The 19,747-nt window shown below is 39.8% G+C and overlaps 2 protein-coding genes across 2 annotated transcripts in view; one reads left to right on the top strand and one right to left on the bottom strand.

The window, feature by feature from the left end:
• Positions 1-6,582: 6,582 nt before the first annotated feature.
• The window catches only part of LOC124404642, a 31,592-nt gene continuing 18,427 nt past the window's right edge, over positions 6,583-19,747 (bottom strand). Inside the window, exons 6-8 of the mRNA XM_046878977.1 lie at positions 18,930-19,252; positions 9,662-9,665; positions 6,583-6,596 (exon numbers count right to left, since the gene is read on the bottom strand). Coding sequence (XP_046734933.1) covers positions 18,992-19,252 — 261 coding nt within the window. The 3' untranslated portion in view covers positions 6,583-6,596; positions 9,662-9,665; positions 18,930-18,991. The remainder of the gene's footprint in view (positions 6,597-9,661; positions 9,666-18,929; positions 19,253-19,747) is intronic.
• On the top strand, positions 13,352-17,473 carry LOC124404361 (serine-threonine kinase receptor-associated protein). Its single transcript, XM_046878443.1, has 5 exons — positions 13,352-13,811; positions 14,530-14,828; positions 14,919-15,148; positions 15,725-15,861; positions 16,251-17,473. Exons 1-5 carry the CDS (start codon positions 13,694-13,696, stop codon positions 16,457-16,459), a joined length of 993 nt encoding a protein of 330 aa, XP_046734399.1. The 5' UTR covers positions 13,352-13,693; the 3' UTR covers positions 16,460-17,473.

Here is a 19,747-nt window from a genome sequence, read left to right as displayed (position 1 = left end):
CGGCTGCTTTCAATTCGCCTCATTCCACCAGCCCATGATGGATTGCTCAGGGTATCTATATCCGTCAGTTAAACTGGGGATGCGGAACGTTTAGCGTGTCCAAAATCGTTTCGCGACTCGCCCCTCTCGCTTCGACTCAGCACGTATAACTGCGTACATTGTTGTCGTTCCGAGTTTAAAACCGAACAGTTATGCGAGGGTCGTTCGCGTGGAAGTTACAGGTCAGAGGTGAAACGTGCAGGACGAATACGGCGAGTTGTATCCTTTTTGCGATTTACGATCCTGACGTGTATAATTAATTAATGCATGCCCAGAGATATGGGTACTTTGGCAAAATCATCTCCTCCACATAATGGACTGAGGGGTTAACAATAAGACGTACGTTAACGCATTAGCACGCGGCGAGATAACAATCGGAGGATCGCGGAAGGAAATTACCAGAGCTTAAGGACGAGGCCTATCCGATTAACCTACAGAGGGAGGGTTGCGCTTGTGTCCTGATCTCGGCTTCTGATGCAGATTCGGGATTTCAGGACGAACATATTAGAGGGTGCGAATGACGTGTACTACGTCATCGTCTACGCACCCTGATAAGTTCATTTCGAGATGAATGAAATGATTTTCGGTTCACAGAAGGCGCTGAGGGGAATCGGAGAAACTAATTAGATTAATTCAGATCCATTGAATTTCCCGATAAAGGCTTCTTCCCCTTCTTTTTACTCTTCTTATATTCTACTGATTCTTCTCCCTTGCAGTGTTACACGGCAAGGACCGCCGGCAAAATCGATTTGAGAATTTAATTACGAGGCCGAATATATATATATATATATATATATATATATACGTTCTGCAGGCAATATCGCTACACGAAACCTGCCCGATACGTATATATATACGTACAAGGAACTCGTTTTTGCTCGCATAAAATTCATGAGAATAAAAAAAGTATAGAAAAAAAATAGGAAAATGACAAAAAAGAGCAGAGCGAGTATCCAATTGATTGCAATGACGCCGTCGTCACACTCTTGCTATTCGAATTTGGGTTAACGCTCAACGGAATCTTTCATATTCCTTATACATTTTACCATATAAATCGGTATCCGATTTCTCGCCTGTGCCTAAAAAACTATACATACTCCAAATACATTTATCCCGGTATAAAATATACGCACACTCTGTATATTACGCGAGGATTAACAACTTTTTTTCATCCCTAATTTGTATGTAAATAAAAATCAGCATCCAAATATTTATTATATCAGTTTCTTCAGTCATTTTCGGCACATCACTAAACATGAATTTCTTTCAGTCTTCTTTCCTTACATCCACACTTTCTTCCGATCGCAATACGCTTTGCTCGCTTTTACTGCATCTCCTGCATAAAACGACATCTCTGAAGCACGAGGGGGGGGGGGGGGGGGGGGGGGGTGTCAGTGGACGAACTTATTGTTAGCCCGGATTCTCATGGCGTGCACTCGAGGCTGGATGTAAAATTCTGAAGGGTGAAGTAAAAGTAGGAATAGAGCAAAGGGTGACGGAGTGTACGTAACGTTACGGAAACAATTTTCATTTCAGCACCTGGCACCGCCTCAGGCTTTTACTGGAGATCCAAAATCTTTCGCGGAAGTTGCACAGAGACTTTAGCCTTCCGGTCTGCATCCAATCCCAGGGATAAAGGTACGTATGGGGTATTCCATGTCAAATTAGCAATCCGTGTAACGCACCCTCTTCGATTTTTATCTTTTTCAGTATGATTTTTATACTCGTTCTTGCAAAAGATCTCGGAATTTTATTCAGATTTTTTAGCGTCCGGTGAAAGTTGAAAAAACTCCAAAAAATCAACTCCGAATAGGTACGCCATTTATGAAAATATCAAAAAATTCATCCAAGATTGGACGATTTCAAATGTGATTTTTAAACACCACAGGATAATGGAATCTCAATATTTACGATTTTTTTCGTAAGATTTTAGTTTTTTCATGTGTTAATTGAAGTTTGTTTTTTTTTTGTTTTTTTTTTCTACTCCCTTTTTATTAAAAGGGGAGAAAAGAAAATAATTAATTACGACATGAAAAAACGAAAAAAAAAAAAAAAAATCCTTTTGGGTCGGTAAGAACACAAGACTTAAAAAAACGATCAACAATCGAACGGGGTGTATGAGAGACACGAACTGCTATCTTGACGTAGAATGCCCCATATACACGCCAATAAGGCACGTAAAAACAAACGCGTAAGCTAAAAACGTGATCCGGATTTCGCGTATAAAAACTGACCCCAAGTTTTGACGAAATTGGAAAACATGCTGCAAGGATTTGAGGAAATTTTGAAAAAATGTTGTGCATGTTTTCACAGGCGAGTTCTTCCCTCGTTTTGACTTGACGGTTGACGGTGCGAGACGCTGGATAGCCTTGCTGAAGGGTCTAATGGATTGGTTTGATATTTTAAGAATCGCCTCTCTTCGTGTTGCCGGTCTATTGGCTACGGGAACGAGTAAAAGCTACAGGCTGGAAGAAAACATAGAAGGTGCGAGCACCGTCGGGGGTCGCCGAAAGATAAATTACTTCAACAACGGAGCTGCCGCGGCGGCTTTCTCACCCATTAAATTACCCTTAAACCAGGGGGCCATTTATTCGCTTGGGTCAATCTTAAAACGAACCGGCGTCTGCCGATTGGCCGGTTGTCCACCGCACTGGCAGATTTTTTTCTTCCCGCGAAACAAATGGCTCTGGACGAAATATAAGTCGACATTTTCCCGCAGAGTTTTAGCGACGAGAAAAGAAACGGATAAAGCTGAAACTGCGTCACGGTAAAAACGAGGACCGAACGTCTCGTCTCCCGGGGATTTAAGCTCCTTTCTGAAAATGCACCAGGTGCACGACTGCGTCGAGCACTCAATTTTTACGGCAACCGCGTCCCACGATCACCACTTTGCAGTGCTCAGGATTTCTTATATCATTTTATATAATATAAATCCCCTGCCTCGGATCGATCGATCGTTAGTGTAATTACTACCGATTAACGTTTACTGCTTAATTCCTTGAACAGGTGAATAATTATAGGGAGCGGTTAGAAGGTGAGAACTTTCGGGAAGGAAGTGGGATTATAGATAAATTACCGGCATGCATGAAAGGTCGATAACAAATGTCGCTAAAATGAGATTTTGGTGTTCATCGTAATCGAAAACTAGATCAGTTGCCATTTCGTAATTTCACCATCAAATCTCATGGGACTGGGCTCAAAATGTGTGTTTCATCACCGCCGAGTGGCATCATACCGGATAGATCGATCCATTCAGTGTAACTGTGAAAATTTTGCCAATTTCTGTGGGTGGTAAGCAATCTATAAATTTTTTTTCAAAATTTTGAAAAAGTAAAAAGACGCTCCACTTTTTGCCAAGATAAGGCATTAATTGCCCAAGTTTCACTCTGTTCGCTTGAGCGGTATAGGAGTTTTGCTTCCCCGCGTTTTCGAGGTGTACAACGCTTCTTTATAAGCACCTTAAGGAGGTCCTCGCAATAAAATATACCTACCAACCTACGTACAGGATATGAGAAATGGCTTCGTTGTGGAGAAAGTCAAAGAATAGAGGAAAGAATCTCAGCGACAAAATCACGCCGCAACTGGAAGAGGAATGACGATCCGGAAACACTCGGTCTTATCTCGAATCCTGCAGCAGCAACGCGTTCACTCTCGTGGAATGAATATCCATCCTCGCTCAGCTGGCTTAGGTATTTGCGATCATTCGAATTAAATAACGCTATCGAAGCACCGCCGACATATTTCCCGCCCCGCGGAATGATTGACGTCACGGATCCATAACCGTTACAGGTTAGGTACGATACCCTCTCTGTCTTCTGTTATACATATACATATAAAATACAGAGCAGCCCTGCGCGCACGCGGTGCGTAAGTTTGTCGGAGAAAACTTAAGGGCCTAACGTTTCGGGTTTCTTCGTTTGTTGCGTACTATGTGTAGGAGTTAACAAACTAAGTTCCGGAACCTTGTTCGCTTAATCCAGTTGAAACTTTGTTGCTCAGTCACGGTATAGTCCTCGCACAGACATTCTGTTTTCAGAGTGGGAAAATGGCGGGCCTTCTGGCAAGAAAAAAGTATGTAATCGAATTGATTTACGGTCCTGATGCATCGGTTCGGATTATCCCAAACCCAGGCAGAGTTAACTTTGACGAATAAAAATGAAAAAAGGGTCATTTTCCGACGGTAATTAGTCACACAGGAAACTCTGTGACGTCACGAGATGACGATGGGTCTCTCCTACAGCCTATCCTTTCCTTTATCGATCACTTTATAAATTACCCAGAAACAAATATGGCTGGGTTTTTACTGGGATTATATTTTCGTGTTGATTTTCGGTTCCAGAGTATTTTAACCGACGTTTTAGTTTCCGCGCTGGCCTTGAGTAGGTGTGAAAATCAGTCGATTCCGCTGCGAGAGCAGCCTGGTTTTAAAAAAAAAACCAGGAAAGTGATTTTACTCAACACACTTGATGCGCAAACTGCGTCCGAACACGACGACGTAATCCACACATGGGTGCGGCGAGGTTGTAAGAGCGATACGATTTATCCCTGTTGAGTTTCGGGGGATTCCCATGGGAGCGGGAGGCTGCGCGGGGGTTTTTCGTTTTGATTCCGTGAGCCGAAAAGCCCGGCCATATATGATATTTCGGCTTTCCTGGTGAGTCGAGATTCCCGGGCGAAGCTTATTGTGTGCAGCACGCGCGTGTGTACGAACCTTATACAATAAAGTCCTCGCCGGGATTTGGAATTAAGGAGGAGCAGCCGCTCTTGAGATGATCGGCTCATAACCATAATCCTGGATTAAACGAGACTCGAGTCGGACTCATCCCTGTATCACCGAACACCCACCAGTCTCCCTTGACTTACCCCGCCACTTGCAGGCAGCCTAGCGTGCGCCTTTAATGTTAATCGTGTTATAATTTTCATTGAGTAATTCAATCTCGTCTCATCCTCTTCAACATCCGCACACACGTCTCTTATACTTGGCACAATATAGTTTCGGGGAAACTTATCAACTCCGTACTCCAAATTCGACCCCACTCCTCCTCCTCCACCTCATGCCCATCCTTGAAACATCAAACTACGCCTTCACCTCGGGCTCTTCAAGGATTTCTCGCCCTTACAGTCACGTGTCAAAATTTTGACACGTACCTTATCGTCTATGTACATTCCGCAGTACCAGTTACAACGGATCGCGGTATACCAAGTGACATAATTTCTGCCTGACTCCAGATTTTCTGTGAAACTTATCGTTCAACGCCAACAGATAGGCAACCGAAGCTGTGCTCTTTGTATTGCTAGCCAGTCAAAATGTAACTTGGGTTGCCTATCTGCTGGCGTTGAGACATAAGTTTTACAGAAGACTCCTGACGTGTAGTAAATTGCGGCGATTACGGACTTGTATCCAACAAGTTAAAGATTCAAATACAATTCAACATTCTAATTAAATTCTTACTTTAATATTTTCTTTTTCTTTTTCTTTCATCCCCACATTTCGGTAGAATTTTTAATCGACTGCCGATCATTAATACAACCGCATAGTAATTTTTCTATACGCAATGGAACAGGGTGTTGAAACAGGGTGACGAGAGTGAAAAGAGGGGAAAAAAAGACCGACGTCAGGTGCGCGGAATTTGTATATAACGGAGGAAAACTATTTGAGAGTTTGGGGGGTGAGGCAATGGAGTGGAAAAATTTTAAACGAGAACTAACGAGGTGGGTGGTGGGCGGGCATTGCTCGGGTCTTTATCGCCACTTTATACATATCTACGGCCTCATTGGAAGAGCTGCATACACTGTAGCAGGGGAAATGAATTTTCACGGGATGGTGCGACGTAAAATAGCGCGTGAAGAAATAAAATTTACTACAAGACATACCCGCAACCGGTTTTCATTCTCGCAACTCGTGTTGCGGTACTTCAGGAGTTCGGAGATGCAATTGAGCCAATTGAGGAATGGGGAGAAGAAGAATACAAGTCCTTTCGCGTACTTTCTGTTCTGCGCCACGTGAATCTGAATGGCTTCTCGAAGTACTTCCATCGGATCGACGCGGTGAACTTTAAGAGTGACTTTAACGCGACCTGATTTCTTGAGTGCTCGAAAGAGGGGCGGAAAGAGGCGCGCTGCTGGGCACCTTTTAACATTTAAAACTGCCCAAGGACCGTTTAACGGAGGAAAAGTTGAACTTTTCACTTATCGTTAGGCGTTTCGGGGGCAGCGACGCGATGCGACGCGGCTCGACGTGACGCGACGGCTGTGCAAATTGGAAATTAGAAAATTGACGGGTCCGTCAGCGCTGGCACTCTTTCAGCAGTGAATTTCACTTGATCGAAGATTCTATTTCCCCTCTGCAGGGGGTTCGAGGGTCGTTAAAATTTCTTCTCAAATTACGATCATCGTCATCATCATCATCATCATCACCATCGTCATCGGTATGATTATCACGATAATTTTTCTTCAGCCACGAAAAGCCCAGTGGATGAAAATCGCGGGCGCAATTTCGACGATATCCTCTCGTGGATTTTACAGGGGTTCCAGAATTCGAAGGCGAGCTTCGCTCCCTTCGATATATTTCACGTTTTAATATCGCTGCGTTGGTATGGGTATAGATATAGACACGAGTCTGCAGCTCGCGAGCACGAACCACTCAGACGATAACTCCTCACTCGCATCGGAGACAAAGAGAACCGAGAGCTATGTAGCAGAGTTTGGATGTCGAGGGTGTGTTTATCGCGATAGAGGAGGGATGGAGGAGATTTAAAACGAGTCTCTGTATGTCGCGGTAAAAGCGAGGCGTTTGCCGATGGCGCGGTGATCCCCGCATTCGAAATTCAAATTCGAATTCGATCTTTAGCTCAGGCGGCATAAACTCGATTGTTTGTAAATGATCTGTGCAAGCGTTTAGAGTCCCTTTCAGGCGTCGAGCGAGTTTCATCGCGGCAGCGTTAAGCGAATGGAGATGGAAAATTAGCGGACAATCGAACATCAGCGCGGCACAGCGAATATCGGAAACCGTTTTAATTGAATGGACGTAATCGGGGGATGAGAGACATTCATTTGATAAGCCTGCACAGACGTATGTTCCACACAGTCATCACCGCCCTCCCGATGTGCCAATTCCATTTTGCGATCGCCTTCACGCCTTGCAGCCGGCATAACCGTCACGCGACTATGCACTCGCATTTAATGTCGCTTAACGGAATCACGTCACGTCACTTGTCCTCCGACACTCGTCATAGAACTAAATATATACCAAGAAAAAAAAAAAATTAATGGAATACGTAAAAAAATTGGTCGAGCTTTGTAGAGATAGAGTGCGAAGAAATCGAATGTTTCCGAAAATATTTTTCTCAACTGCACCATCAAAACTTTCCATTCCTAATAATTATTGTATTTGTATATTATATATTGGCGGAATTATTATTATATTATTATTATTATTATTATCATTATTATTGCGAAAGTTCGAAGAAACTTTTTTACAATTTTAAATTAAACCACACGATATTTGATTTCACGATATCATCATTACGCACGTATCATTATTCTTAGTTTAAATTTATACATAAAGTACAATGCATTAATGTTGAAGTATCGTGGAAACTTTGCTCATATACCGCGTAAATGATTGATCTCATTCGGGCGTAAATCTACGAAATTACCTCGTGTCCCGGCGAAGCATGACGGGAATGAGAAAAAACGAAAGATGAAAAAAAAAAAAAACAGACCCTGGCTGAGTTTGAATATGATGTATAACGACGAGTTAAATGATGGCGAGAATGAACCTCTCGCTTATTCGTCATTGTTTACAAACCTTTGAAATGCCGCGAGTCTCGCGGGTATGTCATTAATTTTACAGGTGTATCAATATTATTCGGGTATTAACGGGAAACACCGAAAAAAAATCAAAAAAAAAAAAAAAACAATAAAACGGAAACTGTATGAACTTTTCAATTTTCCTCTTTTTCATAAGATAGGTATAATTAGTCAAAAGCCTAGACATTTTTTCGTATATCATCACAGAGATAGAACGAAATGCAATAACAATATGGATCTTTTCATTTTATCTTTTAAATCCTACGAAAACTCTCGCAATTCCCACAGCTCGGCCCCTTCGTCATTCAAGCTCAATCTGCCGCGGGATATAAGGTAAACTTATATACAATATATACACATATATACTGATAGGTATGTATACGAATTTCTACCCTTCTTCATTACCGTCATTATTTTATACTCCTCTACACTGGAGATTGTTTCCAACTATAATACACAGGCATTGGTATACATAGATATTATACCATATACACCTATGTATATATATATATATATGTGTGCAGGTATACCATATACTTCGAGTATTATCTCTAAGCGGAAAGAGTTTTCTATAAAAGAATGAGGGTAAAAGAATCCTATATAACCGAAGAGTGAAGTTTTCTGGGAAAAAATTCTATAACTTGCAAATTTTTGGACATTTAAATGTATATATATGTATATGTATGTATATATATATATATACATTAGGGTGGCCGTTAAAAAAAAGTTCATGCTCGAACTTGAAAAATCTTGATTTCACCTTGAAGAAAAAAGATTCTGAAAGTTTCAATGCTCTATCTCATTGAAACAAAAAAAAATTTGTTTTAATTAATGTATTTTGTTTTTATTCGTTTTCGTTATAAAATAAGACTTCATTTTTTCTCGGATTCCAATTTTTTTGAATTTTATAACAATTCAGAAAAAAAAACAAACAAAATAAACGGTAAACAAATAAATCTGGGATCAAAAATACTTTTTAATATCGAACATTTTTAATTTTTCATGGTGGAATAAACAACATGGCGTATAAGAAGCATAGCCTAGATGTCGGTGAGTGAAAATTTTTAAGGAAGACTAGAATAAAAATTTAACAAATTGAAATATATATATATTTTGTGGAGTAGAAGTAAGAGATAAATCGGCAACCGGTTCGTTGGGGGTTGGGGTCAAATATTGTTCACGTTCATTTGGACTCCCCCATATATTAAATTTACCAATAAGAAACATGTAATACCGATGACAAAATGTTATACAAGCGCAGAGAAGAAAAACGTTGATATTATAAAGAGGGAAAAACAAACGAGCGTTAAATTATTCATCGTATAATACATGTGTACGGTATGAATAAAGAAAGAGGACGCATAATAGGGTGAGACAAACGGCTCTGTTCCGCGAAAATGAACGCTCTGCAGAAGAAGCCGCAGTTTTTTGCCTTGGTTATAGCGCATGGCGCTGTTGAAAATTCATGTGCGGTCGCTTCTTAAACTGAAAGTTAATTTTCCACGGCTCTGATGTACAGCTGCAATACAAAGCTCTGATATACATATATCTTTATAACAAGCGCGGCTGCATAAATTCTGTACGATGGTTATGATGATAAATTCTGCAATAAGCGGGCGAATTTTTGAGCGTCTTTACAGAAGCCGATTGGAAAGATAATTATTACATGCGGACGGAAAAAGTCACTGCGGGTTGCCACCACGCAGGCGTTTCAACACGCGTGTTGCCACCCCGCAGGCGTTACAACACGCGTGTTCAAAAAACACAAAATTTAGGTTAAATTACTCGGTAGGTAAATGTGTTGTGCAACTCACCTCCGTAGCAACGATTTCCCGCCAGGCCAGCAACCATCAGCACAAACTTCACGGTCATAATCATATTTGCACAGAATGTGAGCCGACAAGGGAAAATAAATATGAGACACAAAACTAAAGAGAAACTACGATTCGGTCGGTTTTAGCTTTAAATTGGTTCTTTCGTTTCTTTCGTTTTTGAACGAATAACTTTTCCCGCGTAAGTTTGAACCAATTTCTCCGTACAACGTGAAACTGCACAGAGTTGTTATAATACCGTTTTCAAATCACTCGAATTTGTCCACTATTGAATTACGTTCGCAGATCTGTACATCGAATAGCTAATATCGTTCATTTATTTACTAGGTTTTTTAAATAATCGTGCACGCTTAGGAGGGGAGATTCGGCTGCAAGCTCCCCTGACGCGAGTCTAAGCCCGACTGCGGAGACGAGAGCTCGCCGCTTTCGGTTCTGCAATACAGGTCTCATCCCGTGTGTTTGTGTGTGAATTCGATCACGTGACTACACAATTATGGCGCGCAGGCGCTTTCAACCCTCTGCCTTTATGTTCTCGTCTCCAGAGGCGGCAACAGCTTTTTTCGTTTTTGCTTACAGATCCTAGTTGATTTGCCATTTGTCACTTTGATTTTCGTCCTTTTCACAATATCCGTTTCGAAAATACATATTTTCGTTTGATTCAACTAATCTATACGATTGAACGTTAATTAAGAAGGACGAAGGCTTATCACGTCGATTAGAGTTAATTGCAATATAAGTGAAATTTGAAAATTTGTTTATTTATTTATTTTTTTTTTGCTTTGTTTACACCATTTCAATTTTACTGTAAATACAATAGCTATCAGCGATGCTTGTGTAGCATTACTGGAAAAACCAACGAACATTGCAGTATATTGCAGGAGAACGAAGAGAATTTGCGGAGTCGCGGGGTGAAATTTTTGCACGCTGCTGCACGCGCAGCTCAGCTCAGCTCAGCTCAGCGTGAAAATAACTGACTGACCGGATTATACTTTTGATGTTTTATAACCGTAAGCCTGGTGAAATTTTGTTTTTCTATTTCGTCGTTACTCAAAACTCGACAATTACTCACGGTAGAATCATTTCGACCCCAACTGCAGCAGCGTTCACGAATTAATCTGAAAATTGGATCCGCGACCATTCGGCGAAAATGATTGTTTCACTGCGTTGACGGTGTCGAGTGTTGTAGTGTTTTTTTTTCATTTCGTCCTTTTTTCTGTTTTACGCTATGATTGTTGAAATTGCGTTCTTGAAATATTCCTACAAGCCCCCCGTGTCACGCACTTGTAAATTGTGTCGTTTACAATGAAAGTTGCGATTAAATATTCACCGAGTCAATACATCATGCGTCGTATGTTGTTATATGCGGTATAAAGCCTCGCGTCGCATTTATTCCCCCGCGACTGTAGAGTTTGCTCAGCAGTTCAATTTTGCTGTTCAATATTTTCGTCAGCGACAATTTTACGGGCGAAGGGTTAATTAAATTTTTTTTAAACTCTTGCCACAGCCGTCGCGACGTCTTAAGTAAACCTCTCACCTGTCGTATTTTTTCTCAACATTTTATCATTTTCTATTCATTCTCCACCGATCCTCACCTCGTTTTCTTTAAACATCCTAAAAAAGTAAAAACGCACGAAGAAGAAGAAGGAAAATACAAAAAAAAAAAGGTGGAATGGACCCGCGTAAAATGGAAAAGGACTTAGGTAAGAAAATATTATTCCTACGACGAGATGCAATGGTGTGAAAGAGTAAAACGCTCCGTAACGTGAAAACGGAACAATTTCTGTAACATAATAACTGCCGTTGATATAAATGTGTAAGGGAATAATTTTCCATCAATTTTCCACACCGATTCTTCAATTTACGATACATGAAGTACATATTTTCTGTTCGTTAATTAACTCTTGGTCTCAGATTCGCCCAAGTTATCAGCAAACGCGAAACTCATATATAAAATTTGCACGTAGGTCGGTGTGTTTTAATTAATATGAAGAACCTTGGAAAGAATTTCTATTGCTGTGAAGTCAGCCCCCCTCCCCCCTTTATACATATTTCTGCAATCTGGTGATACAAATATATCCTCTTTATCCATAAAATTGAGATTTAATTAAAACAGCTTGCATTCACGCATCGATGCCTGATTCACGATCTGATGTCGCGTTTCGCGGCGCTAATTAGATATCGTTATTATTCTACTTCCTGTTTTACTTTCGACGATTAGGCAGACTTTTGGAATATTTTTTATTTTTCTCACGTAAAAATGAATAGTCATAAAAAATGGCGATTGAATCGAGATTATTTTTGTTGGCGGTGAAGAGAATCCATAAAACGGATGCGACAGGTCATTATCGCAGATAGAGAATGACGCATATGAATTCTTGGGATTCTCGGGTGTATGCAGTATACGGTATATTCGCTTAATTTATATCCCAAATAACCCCAAACCTAGTTCATTTCTCGTCTAATTTATTGCAAATAAAGTTTCCCCGTACAGTCCTTCGAAATGAAGAACATTCTTCACTGGCCCGCGAGATATCAATGTCACCGTAATTTTCCGGCCATTCAAATTAAACCCGTTTTCACGCTCACTCGCATTTCAACCCTTGAAAGTTCAGGGGCGAGGGGAATGGGAAAAATGATAGGCTTATATTTCCACGCCTTGAGTGAATTCCCTTTGATGCGAACTACATATGTGTGGTACAGTGTCTCTGCAGTAAATGAAGATCAATTTTTCAATTTTATTTTTCAAGACACATCGGACTAAATCGAATGACTGCAGAAAAAAATTAAAGAGAACATCTACCGTTAAGTGAATTTTTTCGCATTATTCATACTATGGACGGTCGTTAATGCGCTAAAAAATTATTTACAATCATCTGTAAGGTTGATATATGCAATCGTTTAAAGACTGTGTCTGCTCAACCTTTTTATCGCCCGAGAAAAAAGTGCCAAAAATATCGAGAAGATATTTCCAAGTCCTTTTTCATATTATTAGACATATTTAATTCCTTAAAAAACTGGGCATCCATTTTTTTAGGATGTAACAAACGACTACAGCGCTGTCGTTCAATTCGTAAAAAAATCTTATGTTAAATAATTTTCAAAGGGCTATAAAACCTTCGTAAACGGACACAAAACTCCTGTATAATTATTTGAAGTTCGTCAATTTTTTATTTTTTTTTTTATTTTTTTTTTTTGCCGACAGGGGCTCCTGCAGACAGACAACTGCTATTACTTTTTGCGTTAATGTATATATGGTTGCTAGCCTCGAGGCGTAACGGGCAACTTTAAACTTTCGTAAACTCTAATCTCGCGAAATTTTTTCTCATTAAATGAACACCTGATCATCGTATACTTGAGTACCATAAACCGAAGCGGAAAATTATCGGAACAAGTTCGCCTTGGAATGCGTGTATAATCGTTGCAGTTTCGTTATTTAAAAATGTCACGTTCGAACACAGCCGACTCGCAGAAACGGGCTGACCTGGCCGCGTCCTTTCCTTTCGCGTTGTGTATGTGTCACGACCTGCGTTTTACTACCGGTTAAAAAATAAAAGACATACATGTAACGGTGGGGCGTCGAGTTTAAACAGAAATTTCATGGTCGTTGGCTCGCAAGACTCGCCGTTGCAGAGAGAACTGTGAGGCGGTGGAGGCGGCCATGATTTCCTGACTGAAGTCTGAAGAGTCTGAACTTGGCTGCGTGTCGCATCGAGTCGAGTCGAGTCGACAGTCAGTTGGTCAGTATCGCTTCGATTATTACCACCGACCGACGGTGTTTCGAGAACAAGAGACGATCGCACTGCAGAGTAAACTTCTCCGAGTGTCAAGACGGCGAAGCATCGTGTGCGAGAGGCCGTTGCGTCCCCACAGCGAGGAATCAACGCCGAAAAGATAACAAAAGTCGCAGTAATCTTAACTCTCGTCATTATCCGTTGATATTTAGTGCGCGCTTTGCGGCGATAGCGCGCGTTTCGTATCAACACGTTGAAATAAGTATAGATCATATATAAATGATGGCGAATTTGAGGCAGACACCGTTAACCTGTAGCGGGCATACGAGACCCGTAGTTCACCTAGCTTTTTCCGACGTTACGGAGTCTGGTTACTACCTAATTTCGGCGTGCAAAGGTAAGAATAAATAAAGCCTCGATTACGCGGCCCTGCAGCTCCGAATCAATCGTTTCTCTCATCAATCTGGAGTTGAATCATTTCTTCATCGTAATATTACGCCTTTTCGGTACACACTCGTCGGTCTTACCTGTCATTTATCTCTGTTATTTCGCACAATTCCTCTGCCTCTTCACTTCCTTACCCCTTCTCTTATCTTCCTTTTTAAACAATGTTTTATTTTTTTTCCCTCTTTCACGATTTGGTTGTCCATTCCATTCTGGTTCGCCTTGGCCTAGTTTCAAACGATATGCCCAAGGCCCAGGCTACACTCGTATTGAAAGACACATGTATACGGTGCATATGGACGATGCACGCTTTATGATACAAGATTTATCAAAGTATCGTTGAATTCTCGAATCGCCGATGAAAACAATTCATAAATTAGAAACCGAAAGTTCTATAGAAAAATTTTACGGCCTGTTAGTTGAGCCAAACAATTTCTATCTGCCTATTGTCCCTCGACGTGTCGCATGTGGGATGATCCCTCACATCTACGGTGTCTGACCCCGAACTAAACCTTAGAAATGCATGTGTGATAATCCCATTCCCCCACCTCTCTGAACTTCGCCTTTATTTTGTAGAGAAGAAATTACCACTGTATGGCTAAAATTTACAAAAAGACTATTTACAAAAATAGAAGAAAAATTGGTAAATGAATATGAATAATTATTTACAGATGGAAAGCCAATGCTGAGGCAGGGCGACACCGGTGATTGGATCGGCACGTTTGAGGGGCACAAAGGAGCAGTGTGGGGTGTTGCTTTGAACCCACAGGCCACCAGAGCGGCTACAGGTGCCGCGGACTTCAATGCCAAGGTTTGGGACGCGATAAAGGGCGAAGAAATTCACTCATTTCAGCACAAGCATATAGTCAAATCTGTCAACTTCAGTTCTGATTCAAATTACCTGTGTACTGGTTCTAATGAAAAGCTAGTCAAGATCTACGATCTAAACAAGCCGGAAGCGACGCCTCAAGTGAGTACAAATTTGTTTGGACTATAGAAATCCAAAGTAAATCGCAAAAGTACAACCTAATTACTAATTGCGTATTTTATTATCCTGCAGATATTTTCGGGCCACACTAGTGGGATAAGGCACGTAACATTCTTCAAAAATGATACCGCCTTGGTTACCTGTGCCGATGACAAAAGCCTGCGTTTGTGGGACAGAAACAACGGGCTAGAACTGAAAAGACTTGATTTTCCAGCTACACCTAGCTCGATGGAAGTCTCCAGAGATGGCAACATCATCACGACAACTCATTCTAACGTTGTCACGTTTTGGGACAGCAAAGAGTGAGTATTAACGCCATCTCCACCCTACTTGGATCGCAAGTTTAACTATAATTCTGTATCTCCAATTGTTGTGTGAAAGAAAGTTAATTTCTGAAGCTGTCGACGACACAATAAACCTCGATTTGCAGCTGTTGAATATTGTAGATTGCATTGTCTGAGATAAAATTAAGAGATAACGGTACATACCAAACATGAACTTTCATTACGCTGGATCGAGTGCAACAGGAACAAAAGTATTTGTCTTTAAAGATATCCAGCCATTTATGGACGTAGAAGGTCTGGTTCCGTGCCAGAGTGGACAGTTTTTACTTTCAAATAATGAAGACCACTTTACTTCCTGATCGGCAGTGTCCCTGGCTTGAACAGCCGTGGCCTAGAAGGAAGTTGAGCTCTTGTACATTTATTTTCATCTCCTCACAAAGAGAATTACTTGCAATTGGCACAGGCAACTTGTTTACAACACATGGAAGGACAATAATGCATTGGAATTTATTTTTTTTCCAGCGATAAAAGAAAAAATATTGCCATATTGAAAAGTGTGTATCCTATTTACCTGACTTGATTTATTGATTACAGGTTGACCAAGATCCGAGAATTTATCGTTCCTACTCAAGTGAACAGCGCGAGTTTACATCCAGACTGCAGCATATTTGTATGCGGTGGAGAGGATCTGAAAATGTACAAATTTGATTACAGTACTGGAGCAGAAATCGGTACATTATTTACCATTTCTCAATTTTCTTACTTAATATTCAAATACCTACTACAATTACAAATATTTCATCAAATTCGTCCCCAAGCGTATAAGTACATTTTCTGTTTACATACGCTTATTATTCATTTACGCAGCGGCAAAGCGCAATTAGTAATTCACTCATCACCCAAGTAGGTACTATTCATTGTAGTACCAGGAATCAACGGAATGACATTACAGAACTAAGGTCACAGCATTCAGCTTGTCCGGACATTTATAATCTAAGGCCATTCTTACGAGGCTTCAATTCTGTGCCTTATCTTCCCTTAAACTTTTGGATTTAATTACTTTTTAGACAACATGTTTTTCCACGATGTAATTTATTTGATTTTTTCCTTCTTTTTACAGAATCTTTTAAAGGACATTTTGGACCTGTTCACTGCGTCCGGTTTTCTCCAGATGGTGAATTATACGCGAGCGGATCTGAGGATGGGACGCTGAGGCTTTGGCAAACTACCGTTGGAAAAACGTACGGTCTATGGCGTTGTATCGAACAAACTCCAATGATTCCAGAAAATGCTGTACTCAATAACAAGCAAGAGGTCTCGGCAAGCTAAACCCTATATCTCAATTCATACCTCAGATGATAGTCTTGACCGTTAGATGATTCCAGGATGAATTTTGACGTGGGGATAAACGTCTGGCAACAATACAAATTCCAAATTCCGTGATAACAGATGCGCGAAATCCTTCAAAGTAAATTTTAGAAGAAAACCAAATTAAATATATAATTAATTTGAAGGTTGGTGTCTTCGGAATTGAAAATTTGCTCGTTATCAAGCATAAAAGTGTGAAACAGGAGAGTATGAAAAATGAACAATGAGAAACTTGTATTTGTCGGAATAAGTTTCCTAAAATTCAAAAGCTCTTCTTTTCATATTAAATATGCTCTCAAGATCTTTAGTTGTCGCGATGATCATAAAAGTTTATTGAACAACTATCAAGCTTCTTTACGAATTTTACTCATCTCAATATCGTTTCTATTAGAACGGCCTTTCCTAAAGGGTTGAGCGAAAAAGCGAATAAGAAGCAAAAGTGACCTTACGTTAACTCGTGTTATATCGGTGACTCTATATGAGAGGCTTTTGAACCTACGAGTTTGTATTTATTGATTTCTTTCACTCGAATGAGACTTGCAATATAGTTATAATGCCATATCAACTATATTGTACACCTTTTTTTTTCAAAAGCAAAAAAATAAAAGAAAACAAAAAAAATTCCCGTAATGAAGGATACTCCAAAGTGTATTTTCGCTTGGGGAAGCTTATGAAAAAATCTTCTGTACATAATATTCATACTCATATTTATAAGGTCTCGAAAATATAGTTGTAATAATCGTTTGTCTGTTTGTTCTTTCTTAAGCACCTCAATTATTTATACGAAGATATAACATAAAAAAGTTTAATAAACAAATGAAACAGCGAAATCATCTTAATCATTGAATTATATTCGTCGTTATTCGTTCATTAGGGATCTGTGATTTTTTTTTCGTTACCAAGAATACTATACGAGAATAGCAGTACTTGCAAATCGTACACATCCAAAATCTAATATCTTACAGCCGAATGAAATTATATCACATGACTGTGAAACGAATAAAGACAAAACTGATACCTGTTTATTATAAAAAAAATAAGAATTAAAATTTATTATTAATATACACATACACGTGACATACATATCTATGTGTATAGTGTTACTATGAGAATTTGTAGCGGCTTATAATTAACCGTGTGTATAGCCAGGTATACATATTATTTATACACACATTATATATTTATTTAAAAAAACAAAACAATAATTATAGGTACAAATTAAAATCTATACAAACAGCGTTCGTTAGTACAATAGAAAACGCTGTAAATAACATTATTATATATACTTCAATAACATATATATTATATATAAATTCCAGCACGTGTAACAACGTCCTTATTATCATTTTTATGAAGATATGATACTCCGGATTTTTTATTCTTAACCGGATAAAAATATTGTTGAAAAATAATGAAACATCATTTTGTGGCAGTATTCTGTAGTAGATGCAGCTTTCCTAACAAGCCGTCACGGCATTTTCCTATTGTTTCAACAATAATCACCGAAAACTTAACTGTGGGTACAACATTAGCACATGAAAAATGATTATATCCACAATTTTGCGTGATTATTGATGAAATTATGATTTTTTTTTTTTTTTTCTATTCCGCGTAACCACGCGGCGCCGATTTTATACCTACCGTCGATATCGTAATTGATTTATACACAGAAGTATAATATAGGTTTCAATTTTCTATAATAACTAAATACCACGGTATTATCTTCTATATTTACATTTCTCGTATAGGCAACTTTTTTATAGTTATAATATAATATATAGTATGTATGTCTATTTATACAGAAATAATCGATCCTCTTATCGAGTTCCTTTGCTGTGGATTTTTTTCAGGGCAATGACCGGATTACCAGGGATTAAAATAATAGTGATTGATAAAAAAAAAAAAATGCACAGCAATTTACACGGAGATTTAGAAGTCACAGATTAATATCTTCAAATTATCAACGGTCTCCCCAAATGATAACATATTACTGACTATGTGTCAGTTCTATTGTGGAATGAACAAGTTTCAGGATTAACTGATTCAAACATTCCCGTACAAATTTCGTGTATTACAGTTCTTATCAGGCAGTGGATAATAATAACGAAATATGGTATAACGATAACGGGATCAGTTATATTTGTACTCTACCTTTTTTTTTCGACGTCAAGCAGATGACCCGAACTTTTCGCAATCCACGTCACTGCGTACTGCCGATCTAGTTCCTGACACAATCTAACTCGAATGGAGATTCCGTCCGAAGAACAGTATCAAATTGCGATTTGCAGCGATTACTACGGTGATGATACCTAACGGACTGAATATTTCCGCGATAATGATGTAGCAGGGAATAGAATTAATTATCGTATAAATCCCCTTTTTTCGCCTTTGAGTATTCTAGCCTTTGTAGATCCATGATCCATGGTTGCGCCTTCACCATGCTTGATATTAAAAATTAATTGAACAATTGCGCGATTTGGTCGCGGCCTAGATTTAGCCAATGAACTGCGAGAGATCCGGCAGTTTGAAACCGTTGAACGTTGCCGGTGTTGGAGCGTTCCTCAAGTTGTTCCCCGGCGAGGGGAAACCCCGGAACGCGTTTGACGCCGAGAATTGCAACCTCGCCGATGCTTCCGATGCAGCCAAAACGAAACCGCATTGAGCCGTGCAGACATCGTCTCGAAGAATAGCTTCGCGAGAGGCTTCTCTGAGGAGCTGATTGCAGTCCGTAACACGCAGCGATGCACACTGGGTCTGAAATCGAACAATGCACGTGGTTAGCAGAGAGGAAATCTATTAGGGGTGCGTTCTGAAGTTAGCTGGCAGCAGTGAAAATTCCCTAGGACAGAGACAGAGCCACGCACGAACTGGCACGAACTTGGCAGCGCAAAGGAGATAAAAGATTGTTGACAGCATTGGGAGCTAATATCGGAATGAGCCCTTGATCGATCGTGAAAACTCGCTTATTGGGATTGTCATAGATGCTTAGAGCATATACAGTATTGCAATACGTCATCTAGTGGAAAAAAATGTAACTAATGCAAACAGGCTGACATCTGATCGTTGACCGTTTTTTTCCGTGTATGGAAAGAAGAACAGATATATTATTGATTATGTTTAATTGATTTTTGTGACATACGTAATATGAAACCCCAATAATTACGATTTGTCCCGATTAAAATTGAGAACTTAGGTTATGTGGTGATAAAGTGGCGCCGAGAAGCAGGCTCTGACGTCATAAGGACATTT

This window comes from Diprion similis, chromosome 3 (assembly GCF_021155765.1).
Source record: "Diprion similis isolate iyDipSimi1 chromosome 3, iyDipSimi1.1, whole genome shotgun sequence".
NCBI classification, from domain to species: domain Eukaryota; kingdom Metazoa; phylum Arthropoda; class Insecta; order Hymenoptera; family Diprionidae; genus Diprion; species Diprion similis.
The sequence above is the reverse complement of the archived record's forward strand: the minus strand, read 5'-3'. Positions and strand labels throughout refer to the sequence as shown.